The following is a 17363-nucleotide window of genomic DNA, read 5'->3' on the forward strand; positions in this document are numbered from 1 at the left end:
TGAGTCTGAACCGCTGCACATACTGATGGCGGCACTTACTACCCAGAACAGACAAGTTTCCTGCGCTCTATGGCTGTGTGCACACTATGCGTTTTTTAAGCGTTTCCGCAGCGGCAATTCCGCAGCAGAAACGCTTAAAAAACGCATGGTAGAAGGCCTGCCATGTTCGCCAATGATAATCCGCATGCGCTGTGCACATGCTGCGGAAATTTCCGCTGCTGATTATCATTGAGGAAAAATCCGCAGCACTACCAATTATTTTGCGGAAGCGCTGCGTTTTCGCCGCCATTGACTTGCATTGGAACGCATGTAATCCGCATCACTGCATCTGTACATGCGGAATCCATGCGTTTCAATGTGCGGATGGTACCCGAGTGTGGAGGACAGGAGACTCTCCTCCGGACCCGGGTACCATAGAACCTATAAAAAAAGAATGAAATAAAAAATATACATTATACTCACCTTCCGATGGCTGCGTCCGGTCTCTTCTACGGCTCGCGATGGTCTAAAAGGATCTGCTATGACTTCATTTAGTCATGGGACGGGTCACGCGACCGCTGACGTCATAGCAGGTCCTTTTAGACCACTGCGAGACACCGGGGAGACCGGACGCAGCGGAGAAAAGACCGGGGGCCATCGGAAGGTGAGTATAATGTTGCAGTCTTGCAGATGTCACACGGTCCAATGCAAGTCAATGGCAGCAATTACGCTGCGTGTCCGCAAAATTAATGGACATGCTGTGGATTTTTCCGCAATGATAATTCGCAGTGGAAATTTCCGCAGCATATGCACAGCACATGCGGATTATCATTGGGGACCATGGGGCACGTATTACCAAGCGTTTTTTAAGCGGCAAAAAAGCTTGAAAAACGCATAGTGGGCACTCAGCCTATGGGCCAGTGAGCAGCCGCTGGGGGCGGGGCTTTGACGGTATCTGGTGGGCGGGGTGTACACAGTAACAGTCGGGCAGGGGCAGTGGACGCCCTCAGACATGGCAGAGAATGAGGATTCTTTTCATGCCACCCCTCCATCCTGCAGCCTCGCACCTGGCCCCCGGCCTGGCATTCCTACCCAGCCGAGCAGTGCGCCCCTGCCCGAAACCCCCGCCGCGACCAGGCAGCCGGCGCAAACTCCCCCCCGCAGCCCTCCAGCCCTGCTCCAGCTGCCGGCCGGGCTGCCGCTGCGCTTTGATCGGAACATCAAGCAGGCTTTCTACAACACCGGAGCGCTGCTGTTCGCGGCCGGGTGCTGCGGGGCGGCGGTGCTCGTCTACTTCATCCTGGAGGCCTTCCTGCGGCCGCTGCTGTGGGCCGCCCTGTGCGGCACCTTCCTGCACCCCTTCAAGCACTCGCTGACAGGAGTGTGCCGCCGCTGGCTGTGCCGCCTTCAGCGCCAGGGCTCTCCTATCGTCCTGGCAACTCTGCTGCTGCCCGTCAGCTTCGTCAACCACAGCCTGGAGGCCCTGGGGGAGTTCATTGCGCGCCGGCTGCGGGTGCTGGTCCCCGTGCTGGCTGGGGCGCCCCTGCTCTACCTGCTGTACATGGCCGGAAGCTACCTCGGGGTGCGGCAGCTGCTGGCACATGTGTGCGGCCTGATCTGCGGGGCTCTGGACTACTTCAGCTCACTGTGGGTGAGGAGGGTCACATGCACTGCACACTGTGGTGGTCTACACACAGGGAGGGGGCACTTCCAGCAGTACTTGGGGAAGGGACGGTGTTAACTGTAGTGACCAATCTGAGGGAAGGACCTTCTGGTTGGCACAAAGCTTACACTAGTTACTATGAGCAACAGCTGCACTGTATCCTGGTGATCTGGAGATGGCGCTCAGCGTGTTGGGGTTGTCAGAGAATAGGCATACCTTATAAAAAGGTAGTCAGGACCACGGGCTAGAGCAATGTCTCTCCTCATAGATGGGATGTGTGGCCGTAGGGAGCGCTGTACACCTCCTGCATCCATGGATGGGACGTGTGGCCGTAGGAAGCGCTGTACACCTCCTGCATCCATGGATGGGACGTGTGGCCGTAGGGAGCGCTGTACACCTCCTGCATCCATGGATGGGACGTGTGGCCGTAGGGAGCGCTGTACACCTCCTGCATCCATGGATGGGACGTGTGGCCGTAGGGAGCGCTGTACACCTCCTGCATCCATGGATGGGACGTGTGGCCGTAGGGAGCGCTGTACACCTCCTGCATCCATGGATGGGACGTGTGGCCGTAGGGAGCGCTGTACACCTCCTGCATCCATGGATGGGACGTGTGGCCGTAGGGAGCGCTGTACACCTCCTGCATCCATGGATGGGACGTGTGGCCGTAGGGAGCGCTGTACACCTCCTGCATCCATGGATGGGACGTGTGGCCGTAGGGAGCGCTGTACACCTCCTGCATCCATGGATGGGACGTGTGGCCGTAGGGAGCGCTGTACACCTCCTGCATCCATGGATGGGACGTGTGGCCGTAGGGAGCGCTGTACACCTCCTGCATCCATGGATGGGACGTGTGGCCGTAGGGAGCGCTGTACACCTCCTGCATCCATGGATGGGACGTGTGGCCGTAGGGAGCGCTGTACACCTCCTGCATCCATGGATGGGACGTGTGGCCGTAGGGAGCGCTGTACACCTCCTGCATCCATGGATGGGACGTGTGGCCGTAGGGAGCGCTGTACACCTCCTGCATCCATGGATGGGACGTGTGGCCGTAGGGAGCGCTGTACACCTCCTGCATCCATGGATGGGACGTGTGGCCGTAGGGAGCGCTGTACACCTCCTGCATCCATGGATGGGACGTGTGGCCGTAGGGAGCGCTGTACACCTCCTGCATCCATGGATGGGACGTGTGGCCGTAGGGAGCGCTGTACACCTCCTGCATCCATGGATGGGACGTGTGGCCGTAGGGAGCGCTGTACACCTCCTGCATCCATGGATGGGACGTGTGGCCGTAGGGAGCGCTGTACACCTCCTGCATCCATGGATGGGACGTGTGGCCGTAGGGAGCGCTGTACACCTCCTGCATCCATGGATGAGACGTGTGGCCGTAGGGAGCGCTGCACACCTCCTGCATCCATGGATGAGATGTGTGGCCGTAGGGAGCGCTGTACACCTCCTGCATCCATGGATGGGATGTGTGGCCGTAGGGAGCGATGTCCTAGAGCAGTGTTCCCCCAACTCCAGTCCTCAAGGCCCACCAACATGTCATTGGAATTATCACCTGTGCAATACTAAGGAAATTCTGAAAACATAACCTGTTGGTTGGGCCTTGACTGGAGTTGGGGAACCCTGCCCTAGAGAATGGTAGTTAGCAAGGTACAGATCATTTATGACTGCCTGTTATATGCAAGAACTAAGAGTGCCATGTTATCTTTACCCTTCTCTCTTCCTGGTACAAATTCGCGCATATTACCTACAAAATAATGGAAAAGTGATACATCAACACTTAAAATCTTGTCTCAAGACAATTTTACTGTGCTTCACAAGGCCATATGTCTTAAAGAGGTTGTCCACTACTAGTACAACCCCTTTTTAATCCGCATGTTTTCCCCTGTAAAATAACGCTCCCTTCCAGCGCCATACCAGCTTCCGGGATTACAGTTCTGTCACATGATGCTTGTGGCCAATCAACACTGGCTTCACCCTCCCTGCCTTCGGAATCCAGAGGAAGTCAGAGCTGTGTCTGGCTACTCGCTTTCTTTTGCTAAGTCCAAAGAAGGAGAGAGTGAAGCCAACGCTGATTGGCTGCAGGACTTTCATGACAACTATGTCACATGAGCCCTGGGAGAGCGAGTGCCAATGGCGCTGACACCAGAGGTGAGTGTAAGGTCACGGTTAAACGTTCAGTATTTGGTCAGTATTTTACATCAGTTTATGAAAGTCAAAACCAGGTGAAAACAATGAGAGGAAAAGTATAAGGCTATGTGCCCACGATGCAGAAATGCTCAGGATTTTTCCTGAGTGTTTCTGCATCTCTCTGGCAGAAAAAAACTCATGCGGATTGTACATGCGTTTTCCTGCCAGGGACAAGCGGAAGTGAAGCGTTCTTCACATGCATTTCTGCATGCGGGTTGACAACCGATTTTAGCATCACTTGGAAAGTGCTTGTCAACTTGGTCACACTATATAAATCCACGCAAACAGCATGGATTTATATAGTGTGACCCGAGAGAATGTCAAAAAATAAATCTATACTTGCCTTCCGATGGCCCCCGCTGTCTTGCTTCACCGTCCCGGCTGCCGGCAGATCGCGTTACACAGAAGGACCTATGACGTCAGCGCAGGTCCTTCAGTCCATCGCGAACTGCCGGCAAGTGAAGAGAAGGAGAGCGGGGGCCGCCAGAAGGTAAGTATATATTTATTTTTTATTTTATTCTTTTTTTTTACAGTTTTCTATGGTATCCGTGTCCAGAGGAGAGTCTCCTCTTCTCCAGACCTGGGTACCATCCGCACATTGAAACGCATGTTATTTGCATGTACAGATGCAGTGATGCGGATTCCATGCGTTCCAATGCAAGTCAATGGCGGCGAAAACGCAGCGCTTCCGCAAAATAATTGGTAGTGCTGCGTTTTTTTCCGCAATGATAATCCGCAGCGGAAATTTCCGCAGCATGTGCACAGCACATGCGGATTATCATTGGGGAACATGGCAGACCTTCTACCATGCGTTTTTTAAGCGTTTCTGCAGCGTTTTTGCCGCTGCGGAAACGCTTAAAAAAACGCATCGTGGGCACACAGCCTTAGAAACACGTCACCACTTCTGTATTTATCACCTACTCCTGGTTTTGGCTTACAGATACTAACCAAATACTGAGCGTGACCTAAGTGTTTTTATTTTATGGGTCCAAACGTGTTGATTATGATGGGATTGTCTGAGGAGTAGACCACCCCTTTCAATAAAAAGAAAAAACTTCAAAACCCTATAAAGTAAAATCGTCCTAGAATCAATTATCAAATATTTGACTTTGTAAAAGCATAAAACAAGTAAAAGTTACAATAACTAATCTGATCTCTTTTAGCAAATTAAAGTTGGATTTTATTTACAGTGTTGATACTTCCATGCATTTGGCTGGCAAAGTGCCATGATCCTATAATGCTTGGCACTGAACACTTTACTTGAAGTTGCAGTAATAAAGTCAATTAAACTGGCATCTTATTTCTTATCCCAATATTTTCTATGGAACTCTACGAGACAGAACCTGGTCTGTCCCTTTTTGATGTACATGAAATCTGACAAATTACTTTGAAAATAACTGTTTGGAATCATCCTTATGTGTAAAACACAGGGATAGGGGCGGGTAGCACTAAATTGTTCCACCCTTAGGCTGTCAAGTTACAGTAGTTGTAAAAACAAGTCAGACTAGTTCATAGTTTTTGTTTTTTTTAATTGCTAGACAGTAAAACCTTCCATAGATGTCTCATCTTAAATGAGTGTTTCTGGAATAGAAAAAAAAAATCCTAAATACCTTAATTAGCAAATAACATTTCAGTGTATTTAGGGATATACTGTAAAACATTACAAATTCCACCATCTTGTTAAACTGCCAGAAACCTGTCCTTGATCAGGGATGTCAGACTCAAACTCACAGAGGGCCTAAATAAAAAACTTGATCAAAGTCACGGGCCAACCAGTATACAGAATAGTGGGCCCCTCATAGTCCCCCATACAGAATAGTGGGCCCCTCATAGTCCCCCATACAGAATAGTGGGCCCCTCATAGTCCCCCGTACAGAATAGTGGGCCCCACATAGTCCCCCCGTACAGAATAGTGGGCCCCACATAGTCCCCCTGTACAGAATAGGGGGCCCCACATAGTCCCCCTGTACAGAATATGGGGCCCCACATAGTCCCCCTGTACAGAATATGGGGCCCCACATAGTCCCCCCGTACAGAATAGGGGGCCCCACATAGTCCCCCCATACAGAATAGGGGGCCCCACATAGTCCCCCTGTACAGAATAGGGGGCCCCACATAGTCCCCCCGTACAGAATAGGGGGCCCCACATAGTCCCCCCGTACAGAATAGGGGGCCCCACATAGTCCCCCCGTACAGAATAGTGGGCCACAGAACTATGTGGGGCCCATTATACTGTATGAAGGACTATGTGGGGCCCATTATACTACATGGAGGACTATGTGGGGCCCATTATAATGTATGCTGGTTGGACTGCGACTTTGTTCAAGTTTTTCATTTTGGCCCTCTGTGTGTTTTAAGTTTGACATCCCTCCCCTACACAGTCACAAGGCTAAAAGCCCTTCTGTGTTTACAAAAACACCTTTAATATAAAACAACCCAAAAACATCTGTTGCCAGTAGAAGCTTTTTAGCTGAGATAAGTGGTGAATGGTTGAGCCAAGGTGTTCTCGCTTTTGTAGCTTACAGACAAGATATGCTTTTGCATACAGGTAGCACGTTCTTACTAGTGTTATCCGCTTCTCATAGTAGATCATTGAAAGAAGTGGATAATATTCTAGTCGGCTTGTGACTGTCTGTAGGCAGATACTGACGGTCATCACCCAAGCAATCTGGCAAGTGAGGGGAATCATGTCAGTGAGTGTAGTGCACACTGCTCACTATGTGATTTCATAATGGCGAATCCTGTCTTCAGAAACTATTCCAAACCTAGAAAACTTCTAAGAGCGTAAAATAATTGCTTATCTGTTCAATGCCCTGCTGGTCATGTGACGTCACGTCAGTCATGTGACTGCTGGAGATCTTATCAGTAATGCTTGTATACAAGACCAGTGATTTGCTACAGTGGTAATGAGACTGATGTATGTGATGTCATTGCTGGAGGTGCATCTGGGGATTAAATTGGAAAATAAAGATAATTTAACACATTTCTTGCTTTTAACCTTTTTTTTTTTTAACAAAAAAAAAATCCCCTACATATTGAATGCATTAGGCCACATACAACTATTTACAAAGAAGAGCCATATTAAGACCACTATGCGCGTGCGGCTTTATTCTTTATACTGCTGGCAAATCTGTTTATGTGCAGTAAATGCATAGCCATGCCTGGATGAAGCGCAGGTCCGCCGCGGCCATGTAGCTTTGTATGGCGGCTACGGTTGTCCTTGTAATCCATGTATACTGATTGTTGATTTCTTTCTAGATTTGGACGCTGGTTGTTGGGTATGCTCTGGCAGTCTCATTCAAGTGGAATCCAGATACTCAGCGCTACCTTACTGCCTTTTCAATTCCTGTATGGCTCATACTGCTCTTCCACTTGGGTAAATATTTCAATATTTTGATTAATCTGCTGCCGCCATGACCTTTTCTATGAACATAAAAACTACAGCATGTTAATGAACTATTGGTGAAAAGGTAAAAATCTGTAATATCAGTTACCAGTGCTAATATCGCTGCTCACACCAACTGTACAAACTATCAAACAGAACAAACATGCCTTATGCCAACAAAACAGCTAGTCAAGCTGCGTTCCCAATAATATACTATTCAGTATGACTGTTTGAGGCTTAAGTAGCTGGGTATTTACAGTTAATCAGTATTATATTGTTAATATGTGATTCCTAAGGTTGTCTACATGTTCTAGAGATCTGGCTGCCTTAGTAGTTAAAAGGGTTGCCCGGGCATATTAACATTTGCCTAGAGGACGGGATAAGTAAAAAATAAACTCGACCATACTCGCCTGCCGACACCCACCGGGATCCAGTGCAGGACATTGGCGCATTGACAGGAATCTGTGATGTCACCATCTACTGGCTCACTGTGGACTGTGATTGGCTGCAGCAGTCAGACAACTCGAGCAGCACATCATTGTATGTTTTATGGTGACGTGCTGCACAATGTCACCAGTCCGCTGCAGCCAGTTACAGGCCGAAGCTGGCCGGTGGCTGGTGAAATGATGACCTCATCACTTCCTGTCTGCACAGACCACGCGTGTCCTGGTAGGCGAGTATAGCTGAGTTTGTTATTTTTCATATATCCCACGTTTCCTATACAAAGATTTTATTTTACCCAGATAACCTCTTTAAAATGTATCCGTAAGGCCCTGTTAGTATCATATTGATGGCCTGTTTTGATGTATATTCATTGGATAAAGCTGCTGATGGTGCCTCTGGATCAGTCTAATGACCCTTCTTCCCAGTAACCTGATGTAAATCCTGCCTTAAAAATTGTGAAAACATGCTGTGGTACTCTCTTTAAACTTTAACCCCTTGAGGATAAAACTTATGGACTTTCAGGATGTTCAATGTACATTTTCAGAATCTTATAATGACAGTAGTCATTGTTTTTTTTCCTTCATTCTAGCTGTATAAAGCCTCTTTGGTGAGACAGATTTTATTTGTCTCACAAAAGAGACAAATAAAAAAAAAGTGTCATTATTTGAGGTACAGTACTGGGGAAAAATGCTACAAAGTCAGAATGTTTAATAGTTTATTTTTATCAATGAACCAATTGAAAACTGAATGCACACAGTTTTAGAAGGAACTTGGTAGGAAGTTGTTCTAAACATCTTCAAGCTAATAACAGCTCTCTTATGGATGTTTCCCTTTTGTATTGTCATGTAATCCTAGAGCGTCTCGATTTATGTTGAGATAAGGGTTCTGTGCGGGCCATATCATCACTTACAGGACTCCTTGTTGACCATTACACTGAAGATTGTCATTAAGGACTATCGGCTTTATGTTTTTGGTCCTTGTCCTGCTGCAGAATACATTTGGAGCCAATCAAATGCTTCCCTGATGGTAGTGCATGATATAAACCTATAAAGAATTGAAAAAACATTCTTTATTAGATCAACAACATGATAAAAATTCTAAATATGGGATTTTAAAAACAAAACCACAATAGGCAAAGAGATGACCTAGTGGAGAATACAAATACTGGAAAAATAGTACAATAGGTCATATGCGGTGCAAATAATTTACAGGAATGGGACATAAATGCACAATGATGTAATTCTAAAATGTTATATAAGTACATGCATGTACATAATATACCAAGTGGTATAGTAGGTGAACAAATGTCATTGCAACATATATCATACATTAAGGTAAATAAACAAAAAAGACAGCCTCACCGTGTCCTCTTAGTATAGCTCAGTCCGTTTTGCAATGCTGTGGGTCTCCAACCAATAGCCGTGACTTAAGGCTTCACATAAGAAAAATAAATTTGGTGAGTCCCAAGAATAATTAAAATCCTCAATTTATTAGAAAATAATTAAAAGATCATACAGGTTGGGGATACATCTCAACGCGTTTCTGGCAAAAGCCCTTATTCACTGAGATACAGATTCCTTATGATACATGGTATAAAAACAAATGGTAACCAACCATTGATCAATAAACACATATGTTAGCAATCAATCACATTTGAGAATAATTAGCACAATCACAAGGCTAAATCCAAGAAAGCCAGAGAAAAAGAAAGAGAAAAAAAAACAAAAAAAAAAAAAAAAAGACATTCAATTCTCTGAGATCTAATAGAGATAAAGGGTATCATTCCTATAGTTCACGCCATTGGGGTATTTTGTATCCAGTTTAATAATCCAAAATAACTCTCTTAGGAGGAGTTTTTTCCTCCAATCCCCTCCTCTAATAGGAATATCCACTTTTTCTAACCCATAGAAAGAAAAATTATTCAATTCCCCTTTATGTCTCTCTACAAAATGTTTGCAAGCTCCTGAATAGGATGCATTTTTATTTTTGATGTTGGTGACATGTTCTGCCATCCTTTTCTTTAATTTGCGTATTGTGCAGCCAATGTATTTAATTTTACATTCTTTGCAAAATATGCAATACACAACATGGTTAGTATTGCAATTAATAAATCTTTTTATATCATTGGCTGCATCAATTTTTTGAGTTTGCAATGTCACCAACATTAAAAATAAAAATGCATGTATGTACCTTGTATGTTGTTACTGTGCTCAGTATTGTCATGGTGTATGACCAGAGACATGACACTTTCTTCCACAACCTCATCTTTGTAGCAGAGTTTGTTTTTTCCTCACCTAGTTTTAAAGGGAATCTGTCAGGTCATTTTGGTGATACATTAATATTGCAGTCTCTTGATGACATGTAATTTTTAATGTACATATACTTTTTCTGTACATGTAGTTTTTATTGTTGTACTCCCCCACTTTTGTCAGCTATAAGTTTGTGACGCTAGTGTGCTCTACAGCTGTAAGTAGTCGGCTTGTTATATGTTGCATGCATCCTAGCTCTCCTTATTCTAATACATCACTAAGATGTACCCCCATACTTGGTGCTTCAAACTTGACTTTTTCAGTTTGTTTAGGTTTCCAAAATCTCACTTATTCGTGGTTAACAAGAGCTTGGTCCTCAGATCTGCCTAATTGACATACACAGAACTACCACAAGTGTTCTATAATAGTTTGGTGGATTACACGAACTGTTATTCAGCCATGACTCACTATTGGATGTTGGATGATAGGGTTAATTTTGCCGTAAAGTGCTTCTGAGGTTCAGCAGTATAGACACCTATGCTGGCACACAAGTTCTGTGGCTACTTCATACTAGCAATCATTGGTCTCTGACACATCAGAAGATATGCAAAAGTTGTTATAAATGATAGCTCCATGTAGATTTGTACTGTGTAATGATATAAAATACTGTTATATGCTGGTTATTTTTTATGCTGTAATTTTTCTCTCTACTTACGTGCCCTATTTTGTGTTCTTTTTCAGCATCTGTTGCTGGGCCTTGGAAGATTCCAATTTTTCTCATGATCGTGTTCCTGATGACAGTGGGTACACTGCATGAGAAACAATCTGTTCAAGGGTCATCAGGTAAGGAAATATAAAAACCCCAGTGAATTGTTATTTCTTAAAACACAAGTAGACTATTCAAAGTGATTCATGAATATAAATATTTGAAGATGACCATGGAGATGCAATCTCTTATTTCTTCCACCTTTCATTATAGACTGGCAATAACCCGTTCCCGAGCCTGTACTGCCTTTTTATGTCCTAATGGTCCTTATTATGAATACATAAAAACAATAATGTCAATAGTAATGGAACAAGAAACCAAAGTGCAATGTGCATAAATGAACACCAACATTTAAAAATCTGGTATACAAGTGTGACCAGAGCTCTTTCTGCTAATCCCTAGATCAATATCTAGAAAGCAAAATACCATATACTCGAGTATAAGCCAACTTTTTCAGCAAATTTTTTATGAAAAATGAAAAAGCCCCCCTCGGCTTATATTCGGGTCTATACTTATATATAGCATATACCAGTGGTGTAGGGGGGTTGCGGCGGCAGAGGAGCGGACACATGCAGTAGCCGGCTGCTGCAGTTACCACGTGTGCCCACTGCAAAAAAAAATGAATATTCACTCTTCTCTACGCCCTTGGGCATGGAGAAGACTGAATATTCATTCTCTTTAGCAGCGGGCACAGAGGATCGCTGAGCCTCAGCGCTGCTGCTGCAGTGTACGCTATTATAGAAAATGACTATTCACTCCTCTCAACGGCCATAGTGCCGGTGTGGAGAGGAGTGAATATCCCCACAGTTCACCTCGGCGTCTGAGGGCGCATGGCAGTGACGTCATGCGCTGCTCAGATGCGGAAGTGGACGCAGCGCTGGAGCAGAGGCAAGGAAGGTGAGTAGGAGTGTTTTATTTTTTTTTCATGAGTGCAGTGATGGGGGGCCATGCATCCCAGGAGTGGGGATGAGGGGTGCCATGCATCCCAGGAGTGGGGATGAGGGGTGCCATGCATCCCAGGAGTGGGGATGAGGGGTGCCATGCATCCCACGAGTGGGGATGAGGGGTGCCAGATCAGATAACCTCTTCAGTAGGTATCAGGACTCTATTATTCTCCATTCAAAGTCTGTGCCATTCACAAGCCTAACAAATCAAACATCTGCCTTCTTAGTCACTGTGTCAAATAGTTGGTTGTGCAATATACCATTCACAGTATTAGATCAGCAATATAATGATGCAGGGAGTTGCTAGAATCATTACCTACAGATCAGTATACATACACATCTCTTGGTAAGTGGTAACAAATTAATGATAGCAGCATGTGCCTGCGTAAAAAATGGCTGTTTCTGATACCCATAACTTATTTTTCTGGAGACCCCTACCAGTAGGAATTAAATGATTTATCCACTACAAGGTAACCCCGATTTATTCAATTCAAAACATCATCTAAAATAAAAAAGTGTGTTTCCGCCTCCTGCAGTGGCACCGTTCCAGCGAAGTTGAATTGCTGTTCTAGGAGGCTCGTGAGGTTTTTGTGTCACGTGCCAATTACAGCCAATGAGCAGTCACTCGTCAACTGCAGCTTATCAATATTCCATCAGGGCACCCGCTCATTTGGCCGCAGCCGTTGATACAACATTGTGACATCATTCTCCTGGAAAAGTGGTACCGATCTCAATGGAATGTCACCAAATCAAGAAGTGAGGGTACACTGTTTATATTTTACATGAGGTCTTGAATCGAATAAACTGGGTTGTAGTTGTAGCTGAATTTACACTGAAAGATAATTGTGAGCAAGTGTTCTTAAAAACATGATAACCTTTCAGTGTGATCAGACTGTTGATCACCCAATGCACGAACAAAACACTTGTTCATTTGCTGACATACAGTGCTGCTCACCATTATTGGCACCCCTTCATTTTTTTCATAGACTGTACAATATCTTTAGAAATAAATGGAAATGTACCAAAGTTATATCCTCAGGATGTTTTATTAGTGGTCCAAAGTAATACAACAATAAAACATTTGTTTTTCAACTTCCATGTTGCAGTTTCAAAGAAGAAACAGAATAAACAGCATGTGCAGAAATAAAGGCGCCCCTAATTAATACTTGCTTGCACACCCTTTGTCATTGCTGACAGCCTCCAGATGTTTCTTGTAGCCATCTATAAGCTTCTTGCACTTCTCAGCGGGAATTTTCTCCCACTCTTCCTTTGCAGTTTGTTCAAGCTCTTGAATGTTTGCATGGTTCTTTTTCCCAATGGTCGATTTCAGCTCACCCCAAAGATTTTCAATAGCATTAAGGTCAGGGCTCATTGCTGGCCATTTTAAAACAGTCCATTTTGTCTTTTTCAACCATTTCTGTATATTTTTGGATGTGTGCTTTGGGTCATTGTCCTGCTGGAGGACTCATGATCTTCGACTCAAACCAAGTTTTCTTACACTGGGTAGGACATTTCGCTCTAAAATCTCTTGATAATTCTCTGATTTCATGATTCCTGTGATATACGGTCAAGGCCTCCAGTGCCAGATGCAGCAAAGCAACACACAGCAAGACACAGCATTATGGATCCTCCACCATGCTTAACTGTTGGTAAGGTGTTCTTTTCCTTATAAGCTGCATTGCACCATCTGTAAACAGACTGTTGCTTTGCATTGCCAAAAAAGCTCTATTTTTATTTCATCTGTCCACAGAACATTTTCCCAGAAGGATTGTGGTTTGTCAAGGTACTCTTTGGCAAAAATCAGTCGTTTCTTTTTATGTTTTCAGCAATGGTTTCTTCCTTATCCCTCACCCATAAAGCTCTGCTTGGTTTAGTGTGCGGCGTATGGTACTTGTTCAAACCATGACCCCAGACTGTTACAGGTTGGCCATCAGGTCTCTGGATGTTTGACGTGGTGTTTTTTCCACCTTTCGTACCAACTTTCAAAGACATCTCTTGTCAATTTTCCTCCTTCCCCCCACGTCCAGGGAGGTTCTTGACGGTTCCATGCTTGGCAAACTTCTTAATAACATTGCTCACTGTTGAAACTGGGATACCAAGGTCTTCAGAGATGGTCTTATACCCTTTGAAAGTCTTATGTTTGCTAATAATAGCAGTTCTGATGTTCTCAGACAGCTCCTTTGTCCTCATCATTGTGACAAAGGAACTGGGCCTACCATGTGGCTTTTTAAAACACTGAAGTCCTCATTCATTGGGTAATTGATGTCACAAGGGCACTGACAGTTAACCCTTTACCCCCGAGGGTGGTTTGCACGTTAATGACCAGGCCAATTTTACCAATTCTGACAACTGTCACTTTATGAGGTAATAACTCTGGAACGCTTCAACGGATCCCACTGATTATGAGATTGTTTTTTCGTGACATATTGTACTTCATGGTAGTGGTAAAATTTCTTCGATATGACTTGCGTTTATTTGTGAAAAAATCGGAAACTTGGCGAAAATTTAGAAAATTTAGCAATTTTCAAAATTTGAATTTTCATGCCCTTAAATCAGAGAGATATGTCACACAAAATAGTTAATAAATAGCATTTCCCAATTATCTACTTTACATCAGCACAATTTTGGAACCCAGATTTTCCTTTGTTTGGAAGTTATAAGGGTTAAAAGTTGACCAGCGATTTCTCCTTTTAACAACAAAATTTACAAAACTATTTTTTTAGGGACCACATCACATTTGAAGTGACTTTGAGGGGCCTTTATGACAGAAAACACCCAAAAGTGGCACCATTCTAAAAACTGCACCCCTCAAGTTGCTCAAAACCACATTCAAGAAGTTTATTAACTCTTCAGGTGCTTCACAGGAATTTTGGGAATGTGGAAGAAAAAAAATGAACATTTAACTTTTTTCCCCAAAATGTTTCTTTAGACCTCAATTTTTTTTTACTTTCGCAAGGGTATCAGGAAAAAATGGACCCCAAAATTTGTTGTGCAATTCCTCTTAAGCATGCCGATACCCCATATGTGGGGGAAAACCACATATGGGTACACGACAGGGTTCGGAGGGGAAAAAGTACCATTTGACCTTTTAAATGTAAAATTTGCGTCATGTTGCGTATGGGGAGCCCCTGATGTGCCTAAACAGTGGAAACCCCCCACAAGTGACACCATTTTGGAAACTAGACCCCTCAGGGAACTTATCTAGATGTGTGGTGAGAATCTTGAACCCCCAGGTGCTTCACAGAAGTTTATAACGTTGAGCCGTAAAAATACAATTTTCACATTTTTCCCACAAAAATGTTTCTCAGCCTCCAATTTTGCATTTTCATAAGGGTAACAGGAGAAATTGCACCATGCAATTTGTTGTGCAATTTATCCAGAGTAAGCCGATACCCCATATGTGGGGGAAAACCACTGTTTGGGCGCATGGCAGGGTTTGGCAGGTTGACTTTTTGAATGTAAAATTTGCCCGAATAATTAGCAGACGCCATGTTGCGTTTGGAGAGCCCCTGATTAGTGTTGAGCATTCCGATACTGTAATATCGGGTATCGGCCGATATTCGCGGTATCGGAATTCCGATACTTAATTCCGATACTTTTACAATATCGGATACCGGAATCGGAAGTTCCCATAATGCCTGCGCTCTGCAGTGTCTGTGAAGGATGACAAGTTGGATGGCAGCGCGATCCAGCCTGTCATCAGAATGCCATCCCAGCGGGGGAGAATTCTCCTGATTGTTTAAAAGCCGGCGGGCGGTATAAAGCCGCCGGCTTTTAAATAATCACACAGCCCCATACTGCTTCCCCGCAGCCTCCCATCCCGATCCTCCGCTCCCCTCGCCACCTCCCATCCCGATCGTAAGTTAGGACCGGGCGGGGAGCGCAGCTCCAAGGAGCGGGGAGTGAAGGACCCGGGCGGGGAAGCCGGCAGTGAAAAGACTTCACCGCCGGCTTTCCCGTTCTGTGCTGCGCTTTCCCGCCGGTTATTTCAAATGAACAGCTGAGGTATCAGCTGATGCCGATCAGCTGTTCATTTGAATTAGCCGCGGTGCCCTCAGAGGGTTCATGTGAGTTCATGCTTGACTGCATGAACTCACATGAACTTTCCCACGGCCGCACAGGTCAGCCTCACCTCCCAGACGATCAGACCGTCATGATTAGTGTGTGTGCGGGGTGTGTGTGCGCGATGTTTGTGCGGGTGTGCGCGGTGTCTGTGCGATGTGTGCGGGTGTGCGCGGTGTGTGTGCGGTGTGTGTGCGGGTGTGTGCGTGCAGGCAGACATAGGCCGATGTGACACTACTACTCCCATCGGCCTATGTCTGTCCCCGGTCCACTCGTGCCAGCAGGATCAGCTCGATGGGAGCAGTAGTTCCCATCAGACTGATCCTGCTATTTAAATTGCCCTACTGTGTCCCCAATAAATGTTAAATACATGTCATTGGTGGCCAGTGGTTACCTAAAAGAAATTAGTTCATACATTACCTGTCCCCGCCGATCGCCACCTAAAATAAAGTAAAAAATAAAAAACTACACCTATACTCACCAAGACACCTAATTCCCCGAAGCCATCGATCTCCTGTAATAAAATATAAAATAATAAACCACAACCTTATCCTTACCCCTCCGTAGCAGTCCACGAGTGTCCCACGAAGATCTCCAGTTCAGAGCAGCCACATAGAATGAGACCGCTCTGAACCGCTGCCGCCGCTAGAATGACGGGGCCGTAAGGGTTCACCGGAGTTCAGGCAGCGCTGCTCCGGTTAGCTCCTTTACGGCCCTGCTGTATCGTGAGAAATTCCCACGGTACAGCAGTGCCGTAAAGGAGGTCTCCGGAGCTGCGCTGCCTGAATGCACTCCGGTGACCTCAGTCAGTGGCTCCCGCTGCCGGGAGCGGACGTGTTCCCGGCAGCGTGAGCTTACAGCAGCCATGCACAGCTGTCACCATCTCCAGATGTGACAGCTGTGCATGGGAGATCAGCGCAGGAACGTGGACAGGTAACTATTATTTTTAGTAAACTAAGAATTAAATAAAATTGTGTGTTTTATTTCAAATAAATTATTTTTTTCTGGGTGTAGTGTGTTTTTTCTTTTTAACACTTTGTAGGTTAGTAATGGGGGTGTCTTATAGACGCCCATCATTACTAACCTGGGCTTCATGGCAGCTGGTGCTGACATGAACCCCACCACTATTACCCCCTGCCACCGCACCAGGGCAGCGTGGAAGAGCGAGGCTAAGTGCCAGAGTTGGCGCATCCTATGGATGCGCCATTTCTGAGGCGGCTGACGACTGGTGTTTCTAGCCTGGGAGGGGGCCAATATTCATGGCACCCTTCCTGGGCTATTAATATCAGCCCCCAGCTGTCTGCCTAGCCTTTGCTAGCTATTAAAATAGGGGGGACCCCACGTCATTTTTTTGGGGGGCGTCCCCCATTTTAATAGCTAGTAAAGGCTAGGTATTCAGCTGGGGGCTGATATTAGTAGCCTGGGAAGCTCCGTGGGTTTTACCCCCTTCCCAGGCTTCAAACATCTGCCCCAGCCGTCTGCTTAACCTCCGCTAGAGACTAAAATTATGGGGGATCCCACGCCATTTTTTTTTTAAATAAATCCATTATTTTAACACTAAATGACATTTGAGGAGTTAATAAAGATGCAGTCCCTAAATTATTATTTATTTTTTAATTAATTTTTCCCAAAACTTTTGACGTGGGCTTCGCCATATTTTTGTATGCCAGCCAGG

The 17363-nt window shown here is 45.3% G+C and overlaps 1 protein-coding gene across 3 annotated transcripts in view; it reads left to right on the forward strand.

Moving 5' to 3' along the window:
* The first annotated feature begins 932 nt into the window (after positions 1-932).
* The window catches only part of TMEM245 (transmembrane protein 245), a 134706-nt gene continuing 118275 nt past the window's right edge, over positions 933-17363 (forward strand). For all 3 annotated transcript variants that reach the window (XR_012320093.1, XM_073678486.1, XM_073678487.1), the window contains exons 1-3: positions 933-1630; positions 7097-7214; positions 10658-10759. Coding sequence is in view for 2 of the 3 variants with exons in the window: in XM_073678486.1 (XP_073534587.1) it covers positions 992-1630; positions 7097-7214; positions 10658-10759 (859 nt within the window). In the remaining variant the exon portion in view is untranslated. The remainder of the gene's footprint in view (positions 1631-7096; positions 7215-10657; positions 10760-17363) is intronic.

This window comes from Phyllobates terribilis, unplaced genomic scaffold (assembly GCF_046119375.1).
Source record: "Phyllobates terribilis strain yellow unplaced genomic scaffold, ASM4611937v1 Scaffold_4__5_contigs__length_816908805, whole genome shotgun sequence".
NCBI classification, from domain to species: Eukaryota; Metazoa; Chordata; class Amphibia; order Anura; family Dendrobatidae; genus Phyllobates; species Phyllobates terribilis.